Source organism: Anomalospiza imberbis, chromosome 9, assembly GCF_031753505.1.
Source record: "Anomalospiza imberbis isolate Cuckoo-Finch-1a 21T00152 chromosome 9, ASM3175350v1, whole genome shotgun sequence".
Taxonomy (NCBI): Eukaryota; Metazoa; Chordata; class Aves; order Passeriformes; family Viduidae; genus Anomalospiza; species Anomalospiza imberbis.
Window position 1 is genome coordinate 16,501,350 of NC_089689.1, and position 26,279 is coordinate 16,527,628.

Here is a 26,279-nt window from a genome sequence, read left to right on the forward strand (position 1 = left end):
AGTGCTGAGAGCATGGGGGATCTACAATAGTTATAGCTGGGGGTGTTTATGGTGCCGACGAGATGCCAGTGACATCTCTGCTTTTCTGAGGTTGCTCTTCAGTTGAATTAATTTCCACTTTACCAAAGTGGCAAGTTCTTGTGAAGGTCTGGATCTGCATGGCTGAAGGTAGTCTGACCCACTTCTGCTGAACTGGAACTGATTCAGTAAAAACAGGTCAGGTCACTATGAGCTGCCCCAAGCCCTGCATGAGTGCCAGCTCCCAGCCACGTTAGCATTCCAGCTGAATCCGTTTGAACGTGAGTCCTTGGAACAGGCTGACACACAAGCAAGGCTGAGTCAGGCATTGGGATGAAGGAAAATGGAAGAGGAAATTAACATTTAGAAAAATGACCATTTTGGGAAGTGCTTGAAACTGACACTAAACAAGAAAAGAAAATTAAACCAGCAGGTAGGTTTTCTACTCACTGGCCTTGGGCTGTGGCTCAAGATAGTGGTTGGAAAGACCTATGGATGCAAGAAAAGAGGTATGGAATCAGCCTGGTTTGTGCTTAAATCACATTGTAGAGATATGGAGAGGTTCATGCTATGGCTAATCATACCCAAAGAAGTCTTTCGCTAGCCCAAAGTAATACACAGTGAAGCTGGGCAGGTGGGGTTAAAATATGCACTTGCCAATTATTTGATGTGACTATTTGTTGAATAATAGGTCTGTTGAGTTGTTCATGTTGTTATAAACACCTTAGAAAGCAAAAATTATTTCAAAGAAATGTCAAAAAAAGAGCCTGCCTCTCCTACCTGTAACACTGACAAGCATGTCTTTGCCCTTCTCCACAGCTCCTCCAGCAATCAGTGGAACTATTAATTAACCTGAGGGCAGTCCCTGGCCCATTGCAAGCATGGCAAGATCCATGCAAGGGGGCAGCTACGGAGGAATATACAGGCTCACATTCCAGCAAAGATGTCCACAGAGGGATGTGCTTCCCTCTAAGGAGCTGTCAGGTCCCACTGACACTGCTGCCTTCTAACATGGATGTTCTTCAGCCTGCATCACTCATCCATAGGACACAGCTCTTTTCATACCATCTTCCCCACACAGGGCTGAGGTTCCTATAGAAATACTGTCTGTCAGTGTTCCTACCTGTGCCTGTGGTGGGTGCTGAGTCTCAGGTGAGCTACAGGCCACCATATTAAATGCACTCCCATACCAGTGGTGAGCAGTCACAGCACACCAGTTTGGAAATGTGTTCTCACTGAGCCCTGTTGCACTGTGCAGTAATTAAAAAGTCATGAGTCCTATTTAAATATAGGGCATTCTGTCCTAAACCTTCGAGTGCCTGCGGGTGTGAGTAAGCTTATTCTCCAAGCATGTTCTCTGGTCTGTGTACATGCACCAACTTCATCAAAAGGATGTAGGAAATGCCAGATCCAGATATACAGATTCCACTTTTTTTTTTTTTTTTTTATACATCATTGATCAGTCCAGGGATGGCAAAAATTAATAATCATGAGCTAATTACTATACCAGCTGCCTACAAACAGGGTTCCTGTAGGCAGACTCCTTCTGCCCATTTGCCTGCTGGTTAAACCACCACTCTAAAAATTATAAAACAAAACTTTTTTCCCTTTATAAACATCTATCAGCATCACCTTAATATGGCCCACAGCACCAACACTGCCTAGCTTTTAAGTCCTCAGAATGCAGCCAGAATCTCCCCTAGCACATTATAACACATTTTACTGGTTTGAGCAGGGTAGAACACAGCCGTCTCCTCAAATGAATGGCTGGTGAGCTCCAGCAGCCCCTGCACGAGGCCGGGCTCACCATCTGTGTTCCTCCACACGTCCGAAGCCCGTTCACAAGTGCCAGCCCTTTGAAAAGCCAGCCTGTTTTTCTGATTGATTCACTTTTTAATGAACTGGGAATGCCTGTGAACTTAAACCCTGACACCTCCACCTCCCTGCCTTCCTAGCCATCCCCGCAGCAATGTACTGATTATATTTCAAGTTATTATGGGATTAATACAGCTGCCCCCGGTGCCTCTTTCCCCTGAACTCCATCAATAAAAGTTGTGTCCTAGTCTTACTCTGGTTAGTTCAGTTTCTTCCTGAATCTCTCCCTGTAACCTGGGACGTGTCGGCAAGGCTGTCTCGTATCAGCCCTTCAAAGCTGCCAACGCTACTGGTGTTTAAAACCTACTTGTGTCACGGCCTTGCATAAGCTTTGTGTATTTAAGAGGACATCTTGAGCTTTGCTATGCACCACATCAGCTCTCTAAGTGGGTAGCACATACTTAGCAGTATTGAAAATAATGAAATAAGATAATCCACCAAAAAACTTGAATAGATTGTGCCAGTGTCATCTTTCTTTGAATCCACAGTAGAGCTATAAAAAAGTACTTTATGCAGGCAGGTTCAGCACAAGAAAAAAAATAAGATGGGGGGAGCAAAAGACCTGTGCACAGCAGAGTCCAGTTTTTCACTGACAGCGTTTCTTTATACAGTACAAGTTTTAGGTTTACTTTTCTTGTTGGTTTATAGGTTGGGGGTTCCCCCACCCCCCCAATAATATTATTTTCTAAAAACATCATTACAAATGTAATTAACTGGCTTATTCTTTGGAATGTGTACAGATGTTTACAAAAGAATTGCCACACAGGCTGCCACCTTTGACTGTGTTGAAGCAGGGAGTGAGGTACTTGTTTACAGCTGTGCATCAATTTCACAATATATTTCGTTTTGGTACAAGTTACATATAAAATTCTTACTGAGTTTAATGTTGCAGCAAATAACACGTACAGTAAGTGAGTAGGATTTATCACTGGCTGTAATGTCATTGTACATATTCAAAATATATATGGTGAATGATATATACACATGCACATGCAAACAAAATGGAAATATATTTAGTTTATGAACTGATGAATTGTGCTTGCTTTCATTATTCTCATTTTGTACGTAGGAGAAGAGAGATCAAGCATATCTGTGCAAAGGGTGGCCGGTTGGGATCGCATCTGAAGCAGCACAGTCACCAAGGAGGAGGTTGGAGAAGAAACAGCACTTTTGTACCCATGGCATGAGACAGGGGGGCCCTCAGGAGTCAGGCACCCGCTGTGGTTGGTGGGATATAAACAAATCCCAGGGAGAACCAAGACGCTCCCACGAAGCATAAAATATCTCTCCAGGTAAAAAATCTTCCCCCAAGATGTTTTATTCAAGCTTTTTTCTTAAAGAAGGAAGTGGTAATTTTCTCCTTTAAATTCTGTTTTCTTTTTCTCCCCTCTGTTTGGTCTCTCCCGTAAACACAGAGGCCAGAAGGCTATGCTTAAATAATTCATCTACAAATTTGCAATATCTTTTTGAACTATAGCAATTAAACGGAAAATAGAAAAATCAGCTCAGCATCCTGTTTGGATGTAATTAAAGGTATAATCTGTTCCATTTGAATACTTCAGTGCTTACCCTTCTTAAAACAACAAATAAGAATAGTAGCTCATTTGCAATATGCTTTTTTTTTCAAGTCAGCTAAAAAGACTAACTGATGAAGCAAGAATAATAATTTTTAAATGTGGCATAAGCACAAAAATACCAACTACAGCTTTCAAATGATTGCTACAGATTTCAAGTGCGATGGGAGTTCAGTAACAAGGGGTATAAGCTTTATGGCAAAACACTGAAGTCTTCCACTGCTTGGTATCAGCATCTTGCTATGGCTGATATAATTACCTATCAAATACATCAGTGGAATGAATATCAGATGATATCCAAAAATATGTAAGTGGGATGCCTATCAGCTCAGTCTTTTAGGGGCCGTTTGATCTTAATGGTTTTTTCTAAGAATAAAAGACAAATACTGCTTTCGTTTCCCCTTTGTTTTCTATAAGCAGCTGAAGATTTTACAGCACAATAAAGTTAGCCTATTAATGGCTGGCTTATGAGTTTTAGCTGGATTTTTACTCTCCTACTGGACATTTCTTCACTGCTCAAAGAAATTGAATTCAGGTGTAAAGTTAATATCTGCCTTGTTCATTTATTCATACTGTAAGCAATCAAGATTTCCCCAAATCACAGGGCAATCTCTTGCCTTTTGAGAATTAATATAGGCCCTGTTCTCTCAACTTAGTTTAACAAAACAACTGGCATAGGTTCAATGGAAGCAATGATTATTCTGATAGGTTATGGTGAACCACAGAAGTTGTTAGCAAGAACCTTGCTCATAAGATCCCCTAAGAGGAAAAGTATATGGATATTTCAAAATGTAATTAACGGCATATTCCAACAACGTGAGAAAGAAACATCATCTGGTTTAGCTGCAGAGGAATCTGACTGCACTGGGAGAGCTTTGGCTTGCTCAGCAGCCACCACGAGGAGCAAAGGACATGATGGGCACCGGAGGGGACCCCTCACCAGTGCTGGGAAAGGTGGCAGGGAAGGCTCTGTCTGTGGGGGCTCCTTTCTTGCTGCCCATCTCACTGTGCTCAGCAGCACAGTGCCCTCCTCACGGGCAGCTTCACTGGGGCCAGCACCCAACCAGGAAGAAGAACTTTTTTCAAAAGTTTCATTCTCTCCACTATACTCTCTCAAAAAAAAATATTTTGGGGCAGGCATGTCTCAAGCCTAACTTTGGTCTTAATGCTACAGTTTGTAGGACTGTTTCAAGAAAATTGTTGAGGGTTTTTGTTTTGATTTTGGTTTTTTAAAGGTAAATACATAGCAGCAAATAAAAGCAATTCTAAAAAGCAAAACATTCTGTTTTTTAAACATTTTGATAATTAAAAAAAACAATTTTCAAGCTTTAGCATTTGTAAGCTCAGGTGAATAATGTAGCAGAGAACTGATTTAAGAAGATAAAATGATCACAAAAATGTAAAAGCAATATTACACACGGGAACAAAATAGCAAAATGGTCTACAAGGTCTCCAACATGACAATGAATATGAGAGAACTTTCAGCTTACATTTGCTGAAAGTTAGCACCTATTAAAATTTCCTGCCTTCCTGGGCTGCATGTTCTGCTGTTGGAATGCCGAAGCCCTTTTCAGGACTGGTGCTTCAGGGACCTGAGCCCCCCCAGAGCCTTCCTCAATACTGCCCTCCTTCAGGAGCCTTCAGTGGACAAGCTACAGGTGAGTGGGTAAAAAAAGCCTCTGGTGAGCCACCCCAACTACCCCCCTTATGTCCTATTGCCTCCCCCTCTGAACTGCGCAGCCTCCTGCACACCAAAAACATTTCTGTGAGCTTAATGCTAGAACTACTGTGAAAAGAAACACAACAACAGAACTCATTAAAAAATACCCACAGAGGAAGGAAAAAAAATTCCTCAACACAGAAGCCTCTGTCTGCAGTAAACAGGGCTCTTTTCAGGCCTTGGGCTCAGACATAAGACCACTCTACCAGGGTGAATGAATTACTGTCAGCTGGGCCATTTTCACTTAGGTTTAAACACAGGCATTTTACCTGCCATTTGCCAGGAGCCAAGAGCTGCTCAGGTGGCATTTGTTATCCATGTGCCACATGACCAGCAAACCGGCAGCAGCTTCCCCAGCAGCAATCACCCACCCCATGGCTCACACTGCAGGACCCCAGCCTTCACCCCCACAAGGAACATCTCCCAGAGACAAGAACCTGTGCCTAAATGAAGCAATGCTTATCTCATGCATGCCACAGGTGTGATGTCATCCCCTCTGGCAGACGAACCAGGATGTCTACAGCCTCCACTGTACAAAAATGCAGGAACTAAAGTTAACGTGTCTCAGATTTTGTTATAATATGGTGATAATTAAAAAACAAAATTACCACTACAAAGTTAATTCCTCTCTGAGTTCTTACAAACAAGTTTTTAATTTGCACCAAAAATTTACATTTCAGATTTCAAGTCAACCAGGAATGGTACAAGCTTGGTCAGGGACTCCAGACAGTGCCTGGTGGGTTCTGCAAGGCCTAGGGGCAGGAGCACTGTGGTTTCCCCAGAATACCACAAACATACAGTTGCCAGCAAACCCCAGGTGCACACAGGTAAGCTCATCAGATTGCTTTAATCTTTCATCCCTTGTATGAGCGTGAAAATAATCACCGTGTCAGATAAACTTCTGCTTTTTATTAAAAAACAAACAAAACAAAACAAACCTATAAGGTAATTGATTGTTTTCTTCTAGTCTTTTATTAGTTATGATTAAGGAGCTACAGTAGTCCTGTTTACACAGCTCTAACAAGTCAGGACCTGCAGAACGTTATTGGCTTGGGGCCCACAACTTGCTGTCCATTCTCAACAGAATCAATCTGGAGCTGAAAACATCCCCGTAGGAAGTGTACACATCTCTGCTTATACAGGAACAGAAACAGCAATAACTTCAGGTCCTGTAAGCTGCAAGTTCAACTTACAGAGATGAGCCCTGACTTGTCATCGCTCTCAGCATGTTGGTGATGAGATCAGAGCACTTCACCAAGGACTCATACTTCCAGCTTGACAAGGGACAGAGGTGAGCGTGTTACACCTCACTGTTACTCACCTCTCCAACTGCAGCAAGGAATCGAGAGCTCCTCTGTTTAACATGCAGTCACAGCACTGCCAATCTAAAATGGCTGATCAGTAATACTTTAATTGCAGTTTCATAGAAACAAATTGCTATTTAATTGCAATAAGCTTGTCTGTGGCTTAGCTGGACTGACAATAGGCATACACCTGGTAGTAAACAGTAACAAGCAGCAGGGAGGGTTATCTGGTACTGCAGGTACAGGAGTCTCAGGCAGTGCCATCAAACCCACAACACAATTTCACACTGATTAAATGTAATACCTGAAAAAAATGTATATACATAAATTTCCTAATCTCAATTTGATTTTTTATTTTAATAGAGCTGTTCAGAATAGATACTTGCAAAAAGCTGCACACTTCACATACAAGTACCAGCAAAATACTTTGATAAGATTTAAATTGAAATGATCTTTTGAAATCACAGAATAAGGTTGGAAAAGACCTCTGAGATCATAGAGTTAAACTGAACACCACCATGTCAACCAGACTGTGGCCCTCAGTGCCATGTCCAGTCTTAAACACCTCCAGAGGCAGTGACTCCACTGCCTTGATAGCAAGGCACACTCTGCCACTGTGTGAGTTTTGGGGCTTTTTAGTCTTTACCCTAATGTTAGGTGATGCAAATTTTATCGGTGTTAACTAACAGGGAAAAAAGAAGACAGACTCAGTGCAGTTAATATTCTGAAGATGTGACTTAATTTCATAGGCTTCATTTTGTTAAGACATTCTCATCTTATATTTCCTAAGATACTGCATAACCTGTTAAAATATTTAAAGATAAATCATGTAGGACTGAAAAGACAGTATCTTGTTGCAAACAGAATTTGGTTTGGAAAGGCTTAATGTCCCACTGCCTGCCAGGATGCGTAAATCTCATAACTAGACAGCTGGATAGGTAAAAACATTAAACCCATTTAGAGGGCAATCTTTTTACAAAATTGTTTCATTAATAAGAGTGACAATTTATATGATTGAGATGTTTAGATGCAGTATAGACAGAGCATTTTATCCAGGTTCATGAGGATGATTTCAGATTAGTAATATTTCCTTTGATTCTTTTTTTAACAGCATTCATTTTTGAAAGGGAAGCTCTTACTGAATGATTATTTGACTTTTCAGCAGCACTAAATGCAGAGGGTATATTTCAGCCTCAGTGCAGCAAAAACATGTGATAAAAGGTGAACAAGTATGTTTTTCTTTACAGATCTCCTTAAAAAAAGTCATTTTTCACGTAAGGACAAATCTAAGTGTTTCCAGTAGCCTTCTGCCCACACCTACCATCCCCATTACAGCCTGTTTCATTGTGTGAAATGCCTCTGGTTTCAAGAAAGTGTTTTACCTAAAGCAAGAATACTACTTAAATATGTTCTATTGTATATTCATAGCTCCATTAGTCCTCCTGCAATTTAGCACATCAAAGCAAAGGCTTCATCACTTGCATGTGGATTATGCTAACATGAGTGACATTTGTAATCTTATAGGTCTGCAACTTAAGAAATGCTTTTAAAGTAAGCTATTAAATAGGTAGCTGTGCTTTACAAATGAGTCATATAATAGTTTATTTAAAGCTGTTAATGAACTTCAACCTCTACATCACTAAATGCTATACTACATTTCTTACTAGAAGTTATTAGCGATCTTCTTAGCACTTCTAGGTTATATTGGACAACCAAAAATCTGTACATGTTAAACACTGTACCTTGAGTGCTTATACTGAAATATAAAAAGATGTCTACAGTCTCACTAATACTTGAATTCTATACTCATATGACTTCAAGTGTCTTTTCAAAGATACTGAAGCAGCACAATTTGCAGAACTCTGAAGACTTTAATGCCATATCAAAAAGCTTACAAACTTATTTAAAATACCCACAAAGTGCATTTAATTAAAAGCTGTACATAGTGTCAGTAATTTATGTTGAGCTTTATATGTTATGCAAGTAGTCTTTTTCTTTGCTGTCCAATACTGTATGTTGCTACGTTTTCTTTTCTCTGAAACTGGGCTTCCTCAAGCACTGACATGTTAAAAGAAAAAATTCAGCAACCCTCCAATATACTAGACATCATGAAGTAGAATCTGAAACAAAAATATCTGCTGTTGGTTGTTTAGACAGATAAATCTATAAATCAGCTTTTTGCGTTATTGGCGTCACAACAAAAATAAGTCATGCTCACTCCATAACCAAGCAGCTGAGCAGTGAACACCTTCTAAAAAAAACAGAATTAAACAAAATAATGATGTGTTATGAATGTATTAGTTTCCTATAAAAGTAGAGTATTTATTAATATTGATTTGCTTTGGCAAAAGCAATCTGCAAGGAATCAGCAAAGGCAGATTTGTTGCTTGCAGGTTCCTGACTGAAGGCATACAGTGGACAGCCACAGATCCATGCTACTATTCTTGCTAAAACATGAAAAGTCAGATTTTTTCTCTCAAAAGTATTCTGCACAGATCTACCACTAAACAGCTGATGGGAAAAAAATGCAAAATGAAGTTGTTCCCTTTGTAAGCTTAGAAGTGGCTCTGTTGCTTTGTGGGGAGGTGTTTTTTGTTTGTTTTCAGAAAACAGATCATATTGTGAGATCAGCTAGTTCTCACAAACAGCCTAGGAAACAGGTTTTTCTTTCCTTAAGATTATCAGTGTTGAAAAGTTAAAGTCTCTCACCCCAGCAAACACAACTTTATGTTGTTCAGATCAGAATAGCTATTGTATTCCTTTTCATGAATACTCAATTCTAGTGCTCAGCATGAGGTACAGACCTTTCGTTGGCTTTCATTTTTTTGACCTCTTATGGTATATTCATACTCTCTTAGGCTTGCATGCTCAGAGACACGGGCACATCCTTAAAACAGAAGGAACTGGAAAGAAAGAGACCACAGTACCTCTGTGTGTGCTGTAATTCACTGCAATGGGAATTATAATGTACATGCTGTTACCAGAATTAAGAATCTCCATGAAAAAAAAATAATTTTGAAGCAGTACTCATTATCCTTGCCACAAGTAACATGGTCAAGTAGTTCAGCAGAGTCTTTCTTGGCATAAGACAAAAGAAAAAATCCAAACCAAAAATCTACTTTTAAAGGTAATTGACAATTAAATTAACGACTATGTAAGATGAAGTTGCAGAATGTTTTGAATTTAAAAAAAAAAGCAAAGCTTCTAAAACCCATACTCTGTTTTGTTTTACTTTTTATTATTTAAATACACCATACTAGAGCAAATGTCTCTGAAAATATCACAAATAAAAGATTTTTCTTCATTCAGCAAATTAGAAGTAGGTGAAAATTTCTACACAGTAGCTGCTATGAGCCTGACTTTTTTTTTTCTTTTTTTTTTTTGCCATGGGAAGTAGCAACATTAGGACAAAAACACTTACATGCATACATACATTGTATTTTACAGAGATACAATAAAAGTGTTTGTGATAGAATATCACAAAAGCCACATCTTTATCGCATGTTCAGTTTGATTGAAACACATTTCCTTACAACACTTAAATATACAAAGAGCAAATAGAATGTTGTTAAGGTAAAACACAGGGTACAAACTGGCCAGTGCCCTGCTAATTGTTAATGAGGGTAGAAAGCAGATTTCAATGCTTCTTTTAATTAGCTTCATTAGTCATCTTCCCCACCCACCCCCCCCCAAGATGTCCTCCGGTGGATCTTTTTTCATTTTCTCTACAGTCTCCCATTAGCCCAGGTTCATGGAGTCCTTAATGTTCATATTCAGTCATTTTAATACACCAATAAATGTGGGAAGGGCAATCAAGAATAAAGAAGGTGCAATGGTATGGAGCTGGCATTGATGCTAGCTACAAAGGTGACTTGTCTACTTGGAGACATGGGATCCATCTGTGATGAACAAAATTTGAGATGAAGGCACGCATTCTGCATTACTCTGACCTTTTAGCAGACCTGTAAGAAATAAAAATGGGTATCTTAGCTAAATTAGAGATAGGAAACTACAACATGACTACTTTTGTTTTTCCCTATTCACTAATCTCTTTTTTATTAGACTGCTTTCTAACTGTGACTTGATTAAGGCTTTCTACACTGTCCATTCATACTGCTAACGTTTCAACTTTAAACAGCAAAAAGCAAACATTTTTCACAGTTTCACTACTAAAGAAAGCAGACATGAAAAAAAGACTACAAGAAATGTATACTTTCTGGTAACAAATCATACAGTGAATAAGGTGGCTTTTCTGGGCCCCGTTTGAAAGGGAAGAACCATCATGCCATGCCTTTGAAGAAGCGAGTAATATGATCTTGTAATTGGAAGAAATAGTGTGTAAAGCAAATATGAAGTACAGCCAATATCCTCCCAAGGCAACTTTGGTTAATACGCTGCATTGCACATGAGCTAAATATAGATATTTCAGGATTCCCCCCTCCCATTTAAATTCCTCATCTGGTACGTTAGTTAATGTTACATAAACATTTTAATATATGAAGTCAAACATGTGCTTTCATACGGGTGTTAATGAATTGTCATAATTAAAAGTGTCTAACTCAATAAAAATCTAAACTTTCATAGATAAAATAGGAATGTTCATCCATAGTCTTCAAATACAATCTGTTTGCAATTACCAAAATTAAATAATATATACTAGATTTTTATGGCTATTAAATGACATTTTGCACTTCCCAGGAAGTTCTTTTTTCACCCTTTCTCTAAGTTACTAAAAGCCTGAGGTCTATTAGTAACTGCAACCCCCCACTTTCAAGCTAATTAAAGTAGTAGAAGCTTGGAGGTTTAATTCCCTAGAGCCGAAGCTCAGTGTGAGAAAGGTAATTTGTCTGTCCAGAACAAAGATTAGGGAGCAGCCAGCAAGCATATTTAATAAATGAGCATCAAATATCTTCTACTATGGACACAGACAACACCAATTATGTAACTACAAGGGAATTGTTGAGTGATATGTAAACTAGAAGATTTTTAAGATCTTCTCTAAGAGACATAATGTAACTCATACTTTATTTAAAAGTATAGAAGCTGAAGACAAACATTTGTTACAAACACTGCCAACCAGTGGAAAATGGACACTTTCAGTAGGTGGTAATGCTGTTGCAAACAAGACATACTACAGGAATACTACCCGTACAAAAAAAGCAGAGACAATTCTTGACAATACAGCCCCTTCAAATGAAATGGCACACAGGACATCACAAACTAAGTTTGCAATCAGCAGACAAGCAGTACTGAGTTTAGAGAAAACAGGGGTTTTTAAACTACAGGGCAAGTGATGGGAAGTTATAATTTACATGTGTGAATTGCCTCAGGGAGGAAAAAGGCAGGAATGGCAAACATCCCTGCATTTGGCTCCTTAAAAAACAACTCCAAATTTTTAAGCCAAGTTAGGCCACGCAACCTTTCCTGCCTGCACTGGTCACCTGTAAACTGCAGTGAGACGAGTAAGTTCATCACTGTCACCTTCACATGCATAACAAAATGTGCTTTAATGCTGAGAATGTCTCAATCTCTTTGGTTAAATTAAAAAAAAAACCAAACCTGTGGATATTCTGCTATCTCTGTAATCTCTAGTGACAGAATAACATGGAAAATGATTGATCTGTAATGTTTAATAAAAAGTATCTGTTACAGCCAACTGTGTTACAGTGGAAGAATATTTTAAATCAGTGGCCTTAAAACATGCACCTTCCTGGAAAACATCTCTGATGTTAAAATCTTTACACTGTTAAAAAAGCAAAATATAAAACTATTAAAAAATATAAAATATAAAAAATATATTAAAATATATTATTAAATATAACTCTTAGCAACTGCCCCTGTAGCTTCCGAAGTTCCAGAAACCTGACAAATACATGAATTATCAACTTATCTTTTTTACTATGTTTGTTTTCTGGAGTTACAGTGCTCTGCAATTCCCTTTGAAAAACAGTAGGAGAAGTTAGAACAATTTTTAGAGATATGCATTATAAAGAAGAAAACCCCTCAAACTCGAGTCCCCTCAGCCTTCTCCCCAACAGCTTCTCGTGTGCCTCAGCTCTGGCCGCAGCAGTGCCACTAGCAGTCAGTGACAGGAGCTAACAAAAGCCTGCTCTCACCACTCGTGCATCTAGCTCCCACCAGGTACCTACAGTCCCGAGCTCTGCAAGCCCAGTCCCGTTTTACTTCTCTTTTCCATGTTCTATGTTCCTCATCATGTCTGCTGCTTTTATTGCAACTAAATCATTTTTATGTTTTGCTAAGGCAGAGAAAGAAACTGGTAAAACTAAATGACAATTTAGACACCTATTTGAAGTTACATTAAACTTTACATTCCTAGAAGACAAGTGGATAAACCACTCTCAGAATGGTAAACCTTTTACTGCATTGTATAAAGATGAATGGTTTTACCTATATTTTGAAATGGGATACCTATAAATATTCATTTAACTGAATCACTGCTAGCTAGTCTATATTAGATTTGTTTCATTAAAATTCACAACAGTATAAATCTATGAATCTTTAACTGTATTTGTACTTCCTTGAGAAGAAGCTGCACATTCTCTTCCAATCTTAATTATCTTTGTTCTGCCTAACTATGTAGCATTTTTGTGCTCAATTCTCTCATCACCTCAATTGACAAATTAAGTAAATAAAAAAAGCCCATGCTTTATTTTGATGTAATTATATTCACTGTGTAAGACTTGAAAGAATACTTAAAATTAATCAGTAAATTTATGCACAGAAAAAAAAAAAGCAGACACAGATATTGAAATGTAGCAACACAACCAAAAAAAAAAAGTAAAATAAAGAACAGTTTCTGTTTTCTCGGACATAGTTCTCCACTGACTAAAAGCACTACAAAATACACTGCACACTACAGAACAGATCAGCCTAGCATTTGTCCCAGGTTTTTTTTTAATCTTCTGAATTCCTACTTGCAGATAGATGTTATTTTTTGTGATCCTTACAGACATTAATGAAGTTCCTATTGTAAATCTATAAAGAATTACCAACTGAAGTGTGCACTTTTTGTTTCATTGCAATAACTCAGTGCTGTGTGATTGCCTAGGTTAATGATGAAAAAGTCAAATATACTATCAGAGCTGATGGAAAAATCTATCACCAATCTGAAATTAAAATTCATCTGTGGTCAATAAGATTTAATATCCATGCAAGTGGCGCTGTAAAGAGTAAATGAATCAATGTCATCAATACATAATCAGTATGAAATATGATGTGAATAAAATTATGTGCAAGAGTCATACATCCACTCTTTTCTGGACCAGGGTGGAATGAACAGTCTCTTAACTCAAGGTTGACAGTAATTGTTACAAATTAGGCACAGCAGTTATCAAAATGCACTCACTTGCATAGCTTTAGGACTGATTAAGAAGATTAAAATACATCTGAAACTATCTAGTTTCAGAGTTACAAGACAACTGTTGATCAGAAATTTTTTTTCTTCTTCTTCCTTCTACGATCTGTATGATCATTATTCACTCATTTAGCTAGAAACCAAAACTATCAACCACAGAGCTACACTATCTCTAGTTGAGATATTAGTGTCACGGAACAGTACGTAAATAGCACTTTGGTTTTAAAATCTAAGTTATGACACACAAAACAGGCAAGAAAATACTTCTGAAAGAGTACCCCAGCATGCTTCCTCAACTAAAATTTTAATATTTAAATAAAATACATTAGTTTAGTCCAGGAACCTTCTCTTCACAAGGCATTTATTTCCATATTAAAGGAATTCCATATTCCTCCCTCAGAAGCCTACTCTCTTTGTAACCCTTAATTTCAATATTATAAAATAAAATACTTCTCTTTCTTAAAAGTTTGTATTCATGTATGCTCTCCATTTTGCTTTGTACATAAGGAGTTCAACACCTGTACAGATACACATGCCCAAAACAAAATAAACTGACTCACCTTGTATGTCATATTTAAAAGGTTACTATTCTCTCCCCAAACCCTGTGCCTAAATAACTTAAGTTCAGCTACTTAAAGGTCTCTTTGCAGGGGCAGGGAATGTCCACTATTAGAATGAAAAGAAATTGATCTTCATTTAGCTCTAAGAAAGCTTATTAGTAATTGTGGAGTATTCACCTTCTGGTCTGGCAGTAGTGGATTACTCTGAAGTGAATTCAAATGGCCATTGATGAGAGCTGTAGGTCTATCATGTTCACAAAATAAACTGCCATTGATGTAGTGAAACCGATCTCCAGGGACCAGGCGATTCCGGCAGGTAGAGCATGTAAAACACTGGGAAAGGAACGAGACAGCAAGTGAAACTACAGCACAAATTAAGTATGCTGCAGGTTTGAAAATTACACTTCAGAGACTGCAAGTGCAGCTGAGATATGGAGCTGCTTGGTTTCTAGTATCTTCAAATATGACATTAGTCTTACCTGTTGGGACTATGCAGTACATAACTCAAGCAGAGTTTTACCGATTACGAAGGAACAAAGCTACGCACTAAGCAAAGCTTTATAATAGATACTACTTCTTCTAGTTATTATTTTGCATTTCATTCATAAGCAGATGCGGTTTTTACACTAAAGAGGCATGGCAATACTAATCAGCTGCTAAAAACGAAAGTACACAGAAAAAAACCCTCACCTTAAGATGATAGACATTGCCCTGTGCCCTCATGACCAGCTCACTAGCAGGAATGGACTGTCCACAGGCACTGCAAGCACCACTATTTCCAAATAACCTGAAACAGAGGTGATGATCATGAATAATTTAATACTCAGAAGGCTCTAGGCATTTTTGCACATCACTGCTATGGTTTATTACACAACTATTTTAGACTTCTGACCCCCGTCTTCCAACTTGCTTATGTTTCATAATATGAAAAAGTTTATTTTTGTGTAACAACTGGTAGCTTCACCTTACCTTGGATGTGGTTACACAGGATTTAATCAGAAATATTGACTTACACCTCTAGAAACACAAACAATTCTGTACTACACACATTTTATCAGATTACTGGGTTCATCATAAAAGAAAAGATACAATTCATGACTGGAGTTTAAATGCATTGTGTCCTTGAAATTATATGAAGAACTCTTTTGTACTTTAATCATATCTTGAGATATGAGTCATCAAAAGGGTTAAGAGGATTTGATTGTATATCTAAGAAGACATCATGCTCAGTGTATTGAAACTCCAGTAAACCTCCATCAGTGCAGAGTTTCCATTAGAAACTCTCTGCTATCCAGGTTGATATATAATGTGTATGGGTTAACCTTTTCAATCATGGTGTCAACACTTTAGATTTGCCTCTGCTCATCTCTTTCATCCTAACCTTCTCTCTCTCTTGATAATGAAATGCTTGCTCCAACTTCCCTCTATCTGCTCCTGAGTCCACAATTTAGATTACTTCATCTCTGCTAGCAACAAACTGAATGAAATTTCGATTTGAGCAGAAAGTAATTTACCGGGATCTGGACCCATTTGTCATCATATCTCTCTGGGTGTTTGCTGTATCACTGCAGTTTTCCTATGCAATCAAATGAGACCACAACATCTGCCATGGGGGGGGGGGGGGGCACATGCAGTGGGGGGAGGGGGGAATAGGCAGAAGAGTGGTGAAGAAAAATATATACATAATTCTTCAAATCCATTTAAAGGCACAATGCATCGATTCAAAATATAATACAGTAATGATTATTGAGTTCTACTTTTACAGGCTGCCTAAGCTAGAATTAGAAAAACCTTTATTTGCTTTTGAGCGAGTCTCTAATAGACACAAATATTTATAAAGACTACCACAATTCATTTTGCAGTAAAAAAGGAAATTGAACTAGCTGGCAGGGTCACAGACCCACTTTTCTGTACTATGTAAAACACAGCAATAGGATTTACAAATTAGCGTATTGGTGTCATAATAAATATTAATATTTGCATCTCCTTCCTGTCCAAATAAAGTCATAAAATTCTGTTTGTGTCAACCTAGGACACACATTACAACAGAATACCCGTAATCTGAATGATTGCAGTGTGCCTCTGTATAAAAATAATTGCTTTGAATTTTCAGAATCTGAGCTTGCAGAGGAGGCTTGTCATGTTCAAACTACTAATTTGCTGTCGCCACTTTATTGAAAATAGCCTGTAAGTTGTTATTAAATGTATCGACTGAACGACAGAGAGAGTAGTAAAACTGCCCCTTAAGATGGCTTTTAATAGGAAGCTGAGAAACAAATTTTGCAGCAGCATCGATTTGAAGAGTTCAATCAAAACTCCATTTCAAAACTAATTAGTCTGAGATCCACGACACATTGACACGTTCTTGCAGAATCAGAGCGGTTACAGAGGGAGAGCTGAACTAATACATTGTCAGGACCTCCCCGCCAAAGGGACTAAACTGTCTGGAAACTAAAGGTCCATTATTAGAGCATCTTCCAAACCAGGACCAGCTCAGAGTAGTTACATGATATACCGAGGTTACTCCCAAAGCATTGCAATATGCATTTTTCTTCCTTCATCATTACTAGGAACGAAGTTGGCACTAGAGACAGTGTGCGGGAAGGACTGAGAGGAAGCAGAAAGGCACTGCTACACTTCTAGAGCGATGATCCAACAATCCAGAGTAAGAAGATGGCAGCAAGGGCATTGCTGGGTAGAAGGGCAAAGATGGACAGATGATGTCAGTAGTCCAGGAGAATCTGAACGTGGTAAGCTGTCTCTCACATCCCCCCTCTTCCCCCTGTACAATTGCACCACCCAACTGAAAACACAGCTTTCAGAATGCTGATCTCATTGCACTACTTGTCTTCATTAAGCTTTCGTTATACTATTCTCTCTGAACTAGAGTGGTCCCACACCTTGAATGTCTGTGAATTCTAATAAATGGAGTCAAACTAATCCCGAGGCTTTCCACATATCTTAAGTTTTCCCTAGGCATGCTCCCAGAACAACACTACTTTGAAAAGCCATTTCAGCTGAATCTTCTGCTAAAATTCCTAAAAATTACTTACAAACTCAGACCGCCTTTCCACTGCTTATTATTATTTACCAACAAAATTAAACTTATTTTTCCATCTCTACTGTTATGAATGGTTTTGTTCTGTAATGTCATTAACAGGAAGAAGTTTTATCTTTTTAGAAAATGTTATCTCTCCTTACCAGCAGAGGAAGTCTTCCACATTAACTATTCTTTACTGAAAAAGTTGTTTTGCATGGTTTCTGGGAAGCTGGAGAGCTAATTATCTAACCAGGGGGACTATCCAGGACAGTATTTGATTTAAAAGGCTTGAGGCTTTAGGTGCTCAATTAAGTAGCTATCGGTCTCAGACTGGACTTTAATGGGCTCTTTTCTCTTTAACTGCAGCAATGGGTAGAGATACCCCAGGTCAGGCTAATTAAAGCCAGGGGACTCTTTAATTGTGATGACAGAATTGGTTTCAGTTTCCTCTTTGGGTCCTCAGTCCAAGAAGGTCATTAATATTTCAACATTTGGGCAATGCAATCAATCACAAACATCAAGAGGTTCCCTTTACGGACAAGGCAGCTCTTCTACACTTAGCAGCATTTTACTGAGCCACCTTAAATTAACTACTGTGTGGTTCCAACGCAGCATTCCCCGCACCCCCAAATGCTTCTAGTTTTTTTTTTTTTTGCTGGTGGGGTTTTTTTCAGAACTTTCTGTAGGAGAGTGGGAATGAAAGCAGCAAGAAATCTTCTCAACCTAGTTTCCCATCTTGCTGCTCAAAATTCAGAATCAGCAGAAACACGTCTTTAGCAACTTGTACTAACAAAGTAAGGTTCCACTGCTTTCCAAAATCGTGGAGACAGATTTAAGCACTCCGATTCTTGCATAACATGGTGCACATTTGTGTCCACATACATATATCCAAGCCCTAGCAAAGAGAAATGCACATCCAGACCTACTGATCCAGAAGGAATCAGTGTTTTTGTACATTCCTCACATTTAATCTAAATTCTGCACCAGCTATATTAAATGTAACAAAGAAAGGCAACACAAAAATTATGCCTGAAGCCAAGTCCATTAAAGGTACTTCAGAATAACTAGAGACCCAAGCACCTTAAAAGCACCAGAAGCTATTGATACTTAAAAGGGGGGCTGTGCATAATGGCAAGTGCTGCATTAGAGAAGAGGAAGAAAAAAAAAGGGAAAAAAAAAACCAGCCAAATTACGCTTGGTTAATTCAGAGTAACAGATCTGCCCCCAAGTGAATTGGAGGCCTTGAATTAATTCTGTTATGACAAATCAAGATAAACGTTCCCCCTAAATTGCATGCGATTTAATTAATTTTTGAGATCCTGTTTTTTTTTTTTTTCCTAGCTAATAGTTCACATGCTCCTGTGCTGTCATTGTGCTTGAGTGGGCAGACTTCAAAGTGATATTAAATAACCAACTATTAGATTTACCTAGCACGTCCTATTGGAAAAGTGCCATTTAATTACCTAGCCTGTTCAATTAAAGGGACAGCATTCCCTGAATATAGCAGCTTGCCGCTGATTACCAGGGAAATGAACTGCTGCCCGGCGGCCCCCTCCCCGGAGCGGCCTCACTGCGGCGCGGCGGCTCCGGCCGCCCGCCGCCCCCGGGGCTGCGCCCCCGCCGCGCTGCGCGGAGCGGCCGCCCGGGGAGGGGCGCCGGGCGCTGCCCCTTTAAAAGGCGCCCGGGCACTCGTCCCCTCTCCCTCTTCCCCACCACTCCCTGCTCTCTCTTAGAGGCCAATTTTGTTAATTAAATGTTTTGTTTGCGACGCGGCTCTCATTCATTTCGGACACGTCATTCCGAGCAGATCTAAGCCAGCGACCAGATCTCATTAGATAAAACCCATCAGAACTAAGAGAAAATGGAGGAGACACTAATTAAAGCTTTTAATTGTGCGGATTCGCTGCCACGCTGCTGCTTTATCTGGCATCTCAAGGTTGGGAGGGCTGCGCTCCACTCCTCTCCCTGAGCGCGTTGCTCGCCGTGGGGAGGGAGGGGAACGGACCGGGGTTTTCACCTCCCTCTTTTCCCAGGAACCCTGGCCTTCAATAAAAGCTGCAGCTGTAGCTCTACGGCCAATTTGTTTTCGGGCTTTGGGGGGGAGAGGGAGGGAAAGGGGAGCGTTGTGTTGTTTAAACAACAACAAAAAACCCTACATATAGCCTGAGACAGCTAAAAAGCTCATTAATATATGGCCCTGTGGTCTTGGCCCGAAGGAGTCAAGTCCTTTTCACCTGGCGCCTGCCGGGCCAATCAATCTTCTTTCCCATCTTGCCAGTGGTGTCCAGCGTGCCCTGCATCTCCGGCTGAGAACCGTGCCCGTGGCTCCTGCCTGGGGAAGAGAATGCGCCACCGCAAAAGCCCGCCGGAAAACGAAGAGGGGAGAAGGATGGTAGAGAGGAACCGGAGAGACTCGCTGTCAGAGTGGCATTGCCTCCACAACCAAATGTAACCATTTCAAACACGACAAGGGCGAGGGCTTCGCTCGAGCCAGCCTGACCCATGAAGGAAGCCTGCAAAGTCCACTTCCAGCAGGAAAGCTCCAAGTTAACTCAGCCCTGGCAACACCAGGCCATCCTACCCCACCTTGAGTGTACAGTGTCCAGTTCAAGTTTCAGCAAGCATCTGTCAGAGTTATTTTTGCAAGTCAAATTACACAGATCTAAAGAGAAGTCAGGCGACAGGACAAGGAGATCAATTCAAACCTCTCATCTGATAAAGCATCCTATTCATAATTGCCTACATTAAAATAAACGAGTATTAATTTTTGGCAACACAAAACCAGAGGACTGCGATAAGCTTGCCTGAACTTGCCTCTGGGACACAGTGGACACATCTTCTCTTTTTAATTAGTAGCAATCAGACATGAGGGTTTGTTTGATGGTGTTGGTCGAGTGATGAATCTGTACTATTCAGTGCATCTTAACAGTAGTGTCAATTTTTCCACTTCAAACAAGACTCTTTCCCTAACACTGTTCTGCTCTATTTAATTACTATTCTGCCAGACTTAAGCTTGCTGCTTAGGACGATGACCAAAAAGCACCATTGTGCACCCACAGTGTACTGATTTTTTACCATCTCTCTCTAAAAATACCTCTGAAATACCAAAGCTAAGGCTTCAATTCCTCAGACACAGGACAGGACCCATTTCATGTACTTAACTACATGAAGCCACAACCACGTACCGGGTCAGAAACAGCGCTATCGGAGCAACCAAATCTTAACTCTATCCTCTTAACTAGGAGGTCCCTGTGCACAATCTGCATCTTCTCAAACCTAAGTTTTACAACGTAACCAAACTTGTAACATTTGATGGCTGCTTTTGGTAGTTTTTTTTTTCCTTCAGAAAGGAGAAATGTGGAGCTTCTTGGCCATCAGAAAGAAGGGAAATCCTGGGTTAACTCTTGACATTTACTATTAATGAGGAGCCAGAAGCGTTTAAACAGAACACAATTTGTTTTAACTAAGCATTTCTGTGATGCTGGGAAGGTATGGGGCTTTTTTGTTGTTTTTTTTAATTACTGAATGTTGAAACAGAACACCTCCTTGAAGCATTCATGTGCATCAGTCTATCAAACCATTTACTCAAATTAAATGTGTAATCCTTCAAAATGCCTCCTTTTAAATTAATGAGTTTAAGTAGCTTGAGTTCACCTGAAAAGATCGTACGGACACCTGACCTCATGAATTCTATTAATTATATTGGAAACTTGTTGGAAGGGATACTCTGCATAATCTTACTGTACCCCAACAGATGTGAGATTAGTGAGGCTTAGTTCCCCCTACCCAAATCTGTGGCATTTAAAGCAAACAGCTTCAAAAGAGGAAGAGATAAGAAATAAAGAGCAAGAGCATATACCTCCTCTGCTATCTCCTGCATTGTCTACACTGGAAGTTCAGAGAAATATCGGTTCAAAGCTTCTCTGTAACAATGCTGAGACAAACATCATACCACTGGTTTTTTGCTATAAGTAGAATCCGTGGCCCTCCAACTGATGGTTAATCAGCTCTTTCACAAGGAAAACAGAGAATGAGTCATTCTGTTTCCACTCAAAGGAGTTTAAAGGTGCTTATGTAAATATCATAATTAATCAGATACTAAAGGCAGGCATTTCATTATTTAGCACCTCTGCCACAGCCTTATTTAAGCCCTACGATTTTAACATTTACTGTTCAGATATGCACACTTCTCCTTCAACACTACAACAAAGCAGATTAATTTAGCCTCTCTGATTGCTGTTTATTTTTAGTTAGGACTTGTTTTGTGCTGACAAACCACTTTAAAGTTACAGTCGTCGTTCAGCCCCCCCCCACTCTTTCCTCCACTTGGCAGTCGTAACTCGCCCTGGGCGAGGTGCTAACATCCGCACCCGCACGTCTCTCCCTCCCAGTGAAGGAGCCATCCTGAGCCAGCCCACCCCTCTGCCCTGCAGACACCCACCACGAGGAATAAAGGCGGGGGCGGGGGGGAAAGAGAAAAATGGAGAAAAAGGCAGGAGGAAAGGGGGAAAGCTATCTTCACCAGCCTGGCGGTCGCCTCACCTGATGTAGTCGTTTCTGCAGAGAATCATCCCGCTCTTGGTGTAGCAGGAGGTGCCGATGTCCCCCAGCTGGGCCTGGCAGCAGGAGCACTTGAGGCAGCGGCTGTGCCAGTAGCTGTCCATGGCGTAGAGCAGGAAGCGGTCGGCGATCTTCCCCCCGCAGCCGGCGCACCTCTTCCAGGAGAGGGAGCCCGCCGAGACCGGGGGCGGCTGCGCGCTGCCGCCGGGGTTCACCATGGCCTGCGCGGAGAGAGGGGCGGGGGCGGGTCAGCGCCGGGACAGGACAGGACGGGCCGGGGCGGCAGCGCGGGGCCAGCGCCGTCCGGGCCCTGCGGGGGCAGCAGCAGCGGCGGCCGGGCCGCGGGGCAGGGCCGCGGGGCAGGGCCGCGGGGCAGGGCCGCGGGGCAGGGCCGCGGGGCAGGGCCGCGGCCGCGCAGCTGGCGGGAAGCGGCAGGCGCGGGGGGCAGAGCGAGCGCAACCCGCCGCCCCCCCGCTCCGGGCTTGTGCAGCTGCAGCTCACAAGTCAGGAACAGTCCCGGGGTTTGTTTTGCTTATGAAAAAAAGTGTGTGAAGAGTGGGGAGGGGGGGGAAAGTTGTGAAACTGGTTTTTCAGTCTAGGAGAGGCTCTGCAGGCTCGGGGCGGTAACGAGGGGCTCCGGACTAGCCCTCGAGGCCTTGGGATTTTATTTTCTGTAGTTTTATTTTGGAGAACTAAAAGCACCCCAGCTTGAGGACACTGGCCCGAATAATAGATCATTGAACTTTAGGACGCCTGTTAACTTCCTACACAAACATACTCAACTTTTGTCTCTCTAATCTGCCCTCGATCAGCAGTTTAAATGCTAAAGCTTTGTTACTAAAAAAAAAAAAAAAAAAGAAAAAAAAAGAAAAAAAAGGTTTACCGACCCTAGGAAAGCAGTAGAGTAATGAAGTGCATCGCTCCGGCTGCGGTTACTCTGGCCGCCCCCGAAACTGCTACTAAGGGCATTTTTCACTTTCTAATAAATGCTTTATGAAAGCAGGACAACCGAGAGATAATATAGGAATCAATTCATAAAGCTTACTCTAAACCGATTAATTTGTTGCCTTCAATCCAGGGTCCAATAAACTCCCGGTGTTCCTCTAGTCACTTATACTATAAAAAGATCAAGTTATTTACTGCCAATTAAGCAGCATGTTTTGTCTTTGTCCTTTGTAAGCCGTATGTGCTCATGCCGAGGCATCTGGCTATCTGCTAAGGACCTTCAGACTGATACGTCCAGAGCAGCGAGGACGAACTTTTCCTGACACTGGCCCAACTCGGCTGCAGGAGGAGAACTGAGGCCGATTTAAACACACATTTCCTCAGAAAGAGTACCTGGAGGTATGTCCAGTGACCGCACAATAAACCAGGAGAACTGCACCAATTAAGCTGTAACAAAAACCCCGAGACTTTGGAAAGAAAACCACTCTAAAAGCCATTAGCATTGCATTTATCCGAACGCATCGTGTACCTTTATGTAAATTGATTTCTGATGCATTTGTTCAAGGAATTGCCTTTTGTTACAGTTTCCAGCTACAGCCTAATGAATCTGCATTTCCTGCTCCGAGTCTTTAAACGGTTTTCCTATGCTTTAAATCACTTCGGATCTCTTAAAAGAAAGGAAAAGGCTCCATGCCACCACCTTAACCTGTCTTTGTCGAAGACAAATATGTATAAATATAAAATGGGAAACGTTACACTGAGAAAACCATCCAGTAACCCCATTAAGCTAAAGCTCTTAAGGACAAGCAATACCTTAATGCTGATTAAATCTAAAAAGATGAATCAAGAGGACTGACCAGAAAGTGACTCCCTTGATAACTAAGGACGGGCCCTCATCAAGTTTCATTTAGAGTTGAGGGGGGAAAGCTTTTAACTTAAATAGGCTTACTCTAGTAATTACAGAGCCAAGCAATTTTGGTCCTGGGATAGGAGTCAGTGAAATAGAAAGCAGAGCTAGAAGCTAGAGGCAAAATGCCCCCCTTTTAACAGCGTCTCTGGTGCTTTTTTAATGGAGACCAAGGGAGGGACAAGCGGAGAGGTGGAAATTTGTAGTACAAAAATGGATGCTTAATTCATGTCTTGGTTTTAATTAGGTGATTCACCGATTTTCTCCTGGATTGAAACAAAAGACTGTGTGTGGGGCAGGAAGGGAACCGGAGAGGAGAGAAATAGAGAGCTCACTTTGATCTTTTCTGCCACTGTTTCAGAACAGTGTTTACTACTGGGGAAGCGGGTGCCCCAGCCTCCCCCCCCACCTCCCCCCCGTCCCCTTCATTCACAGCCGAGGCAGGCAGAGCCCTTTCCCGGCGGCAGCAGGGAAGGGGGGTAAGGGAAGGCGCTCCAGCGGCGGCCGCCGCCAGGCTTTGTACGGGGGGCCGCGACAATGCCCGGGGTCCGCGGCGCCCCGCTCCGCACCCCTCCGCCCGGCGGGCAGCGGGACGGCGGCGGCGGGCGGGCACCGCGCACACGAACGCTGCGAGACGCGGGGGAGCGACCGGCACTTCTTACCTGCTTCCCCTCTATATTGCAAAAGGCCGGGGAGCGCCGCTCGGGGTGCCTGAAGAGGTCTTCTTGCAAAGAAATAAGCACAGCGCTTGCCCTCTCGCCGGCTGGAGGGAGCCCCCCGCCCGGCAAGGGGCAGCCCAGGCTGGAAAAATATAGATATTGCTATGAGAGGCGTCTGCCCGGGTCCTTCCTCCAGCTCCCGCTTCCCGGGAGGGGAGCTGCAGAGCTCGGTCCCCGCCGCTGAGCTGCACACGCAGGGCGCCGCCGCCGCTCGATGCTGCAATCGCCGGGCAAGTTTGGCAATGTGGCTTCACTTTGTGCCGCTTCCCCCCCGCTCCCCCACCTCCGCCCCCTCTCCGGGCTGCGGCGGCTCCCGAGCCTCCCGCGGCGCGGAGTCGGCCGGCCGCGGCCCGCCGGAGCGCCTCAGCAGAGCGGGCGGGAGCCAGCGAGTTTGAGCGGGGCCGGGCGCGGAGCTGCTGCCGGGATCCTGCGGCGGCGGCGCTGGCGGGGCGCGGGGGGCGGCCCTTGTGCCCGTCTAAGCGTGAGGCTGCAAGTGCGTGTGTGCCCGCACGGTGCGCGTGTGCCCGCTGCCCTCACACATGTGTTACTGACAGAGCAGAATCCCAACTACACTCCGGCTCGGCGCCCTCGTCAGCCCGCCGCAGCCAATCCGCCCCCGGCTTGTTCAGGCGGAATAATAAAACCTGCCAATCCCCGGGAAGACAAAGGAATGAGTGAGAGGGGAGGAAAAAAAAAAAAAAAAAAAAAAAAAGAGCGAGAGGAAGGGAGGGGGCGAGGAGGAGGAGGGGAATGGAGAGGAAGGAGGGAGTCAGGTGGGCAGCGCTGGCCGCACCGTCCGCCCGGGCGCTGAGGGGAGGCGCGCGGCCGTGAGGGCACCGTCCATCCCGCCTCGCCCCTCCCGCCAGCTCCCCGCCACCAGTTGAGAAACTTGGCGGCGAGGGGTCATCCCGGCTGTCCCCGTGGGCAGGCCCGCTCCTCCCGGGGAGCGATGTCCGTCGGAGTCCTTCCCGGCTGCTGGGCGCTTCCCCCGCCACCGCGGCCCTGGCGGGCTGGGGGAGGTGCCGAGGGGAGGCGCGGCCGCAGCAGTCGCTGCTTGCCGCCTTCGTGGCGCCCCCCGCTGCCGCGTCCGGCCCCGGTGCCCGCACCCCGTTCTGGGATCCCGCGCTGGGGCGGGGAGTGGCGACGACGAGCCGTGCCCGGCTCGCCCTGCGAGCGGAGGGGACATGTCGAGCCGCCGACTGTCACCTTCCCTGCGGGAGCTGCGCTGCGGGACTCAGGCGGCCACGGCCCGCGGTGGCCGCCCCAGCGGAGGTTTCGGTGGGTTAAGCAGCCGCAGTTGGCGGCACCGCTCGTCAGCAGGGCAGACAGCTGCATTTCTGAGGGAGAAGCCCTCAGATGCCCTCAGATTTGACGGGGATGACGGCAAATCGGAAGAAGTAATCTTTAGTGGGGACGCTTAAAACTATGAAAAACCCATTAGATATTAACTGCACGCCTGCGAGGCCTAAGTGCGGCACACAGGATAAGCACAGCCGCGAATCGCTGAACACACCCCCGGAATAACAAAGTGCTCCTAAGTGCGGGTGCTGTCCGCGGCGCAGCTCCGCGCCCCGCGGTGCCCGGCACAGGGGACACACACCTCGCTGTCACTCCGCGCACCGCTCGCGGCGGCGGAGCCCCCTCAGTGGCACATTGCCGGGATCTGTTAAAGGACAGAAAAA

General features: G+C 42.8%; 1 protein-coding gene and 1 long non-coding RNA gene across 5 annotated transcripts in view; one reads left to right on the forward strand and one right to left on the reverse strand.

The window, feature by feature from the left end:
• The window catches only part of LOC137479433 (uncharacterized), a 513,525-nt gene extending 489,266 nt beyond the window's left edge, over positions 1-24,259 (forward strand). For 3 of the 4 annotated variants that reach the window (XR_011002244.1, XR_011002246.1, XR_011002243.1), the window contains 5 exons: positions 838-1,170; positions 2,963-3,185; positions 5,868-6,014; positions 6,272-6,478; positions 16,997-17,542. This is a non-coding gene — a long non-coding RNA (uncharacterized lncRNA). Of the gene's footprint in view, positions 1-837; positions 1,171-2,962; positions 3,186-5,867; positions 6,015-6,271; positions 6,479-16,996; positions 17,543-23,206; positions 23,371-24,125 lie in introns of those variants that run through there. The other variant, XR_011002245.1, reaches the window with a different exon arrangement.
• Positions 9,709-24,675, reverse strand: LMO4 (LIM domain only 4). Its single transcript, XM_068199881.1, has 5 exons — positions 24,541-24,675; positions 22,009-22,247; positions 15,117-15,213; positions 14,604-14,759; positions 9,709-10,453 (listed from the first exon to the last, which is right to left on the reverse strand). Exons 2-5 carry the CDS (start codon positions 22,242-22,244, stop codon positions 10,445-10,447), a joined length of 498 nt encoding a protein of 165 aa, XP_068055982.1. The 5' UTR covers positions 22,245-22,247; positions 24,541-24,675; the 3' UTR covers positions 9,709-10,444.
• Positions 24,676-26,279: the final 1,604 nt, after the last annotated feature.

Excerpts from the sequence above, each read along its gene's own strand:
- LMO4 (XM_068199881.1), bottom strand. The coding sequence starts at position 22,244 with ATGGTGAACCCCGGCGGCAGCGCGCAGCCGCCCCCGGTCTCGGCGGGC. Across the intron at positions 15,214-22,008 it reads TGCAGAAACGACTACATCAG|GTTATTTGGAAATAGTGGTG; the intron begins GTGAGGCGACCG and ends CCTCTGTTTCAG. Across the intron at positions 14,760-15,116 it reads GCAATGTCTATCATCTTAAG|TGTTTTACATGCTCTACCTG; the intron begins GTGAGGGTTTTT and ends TTCCTTTCCCAG.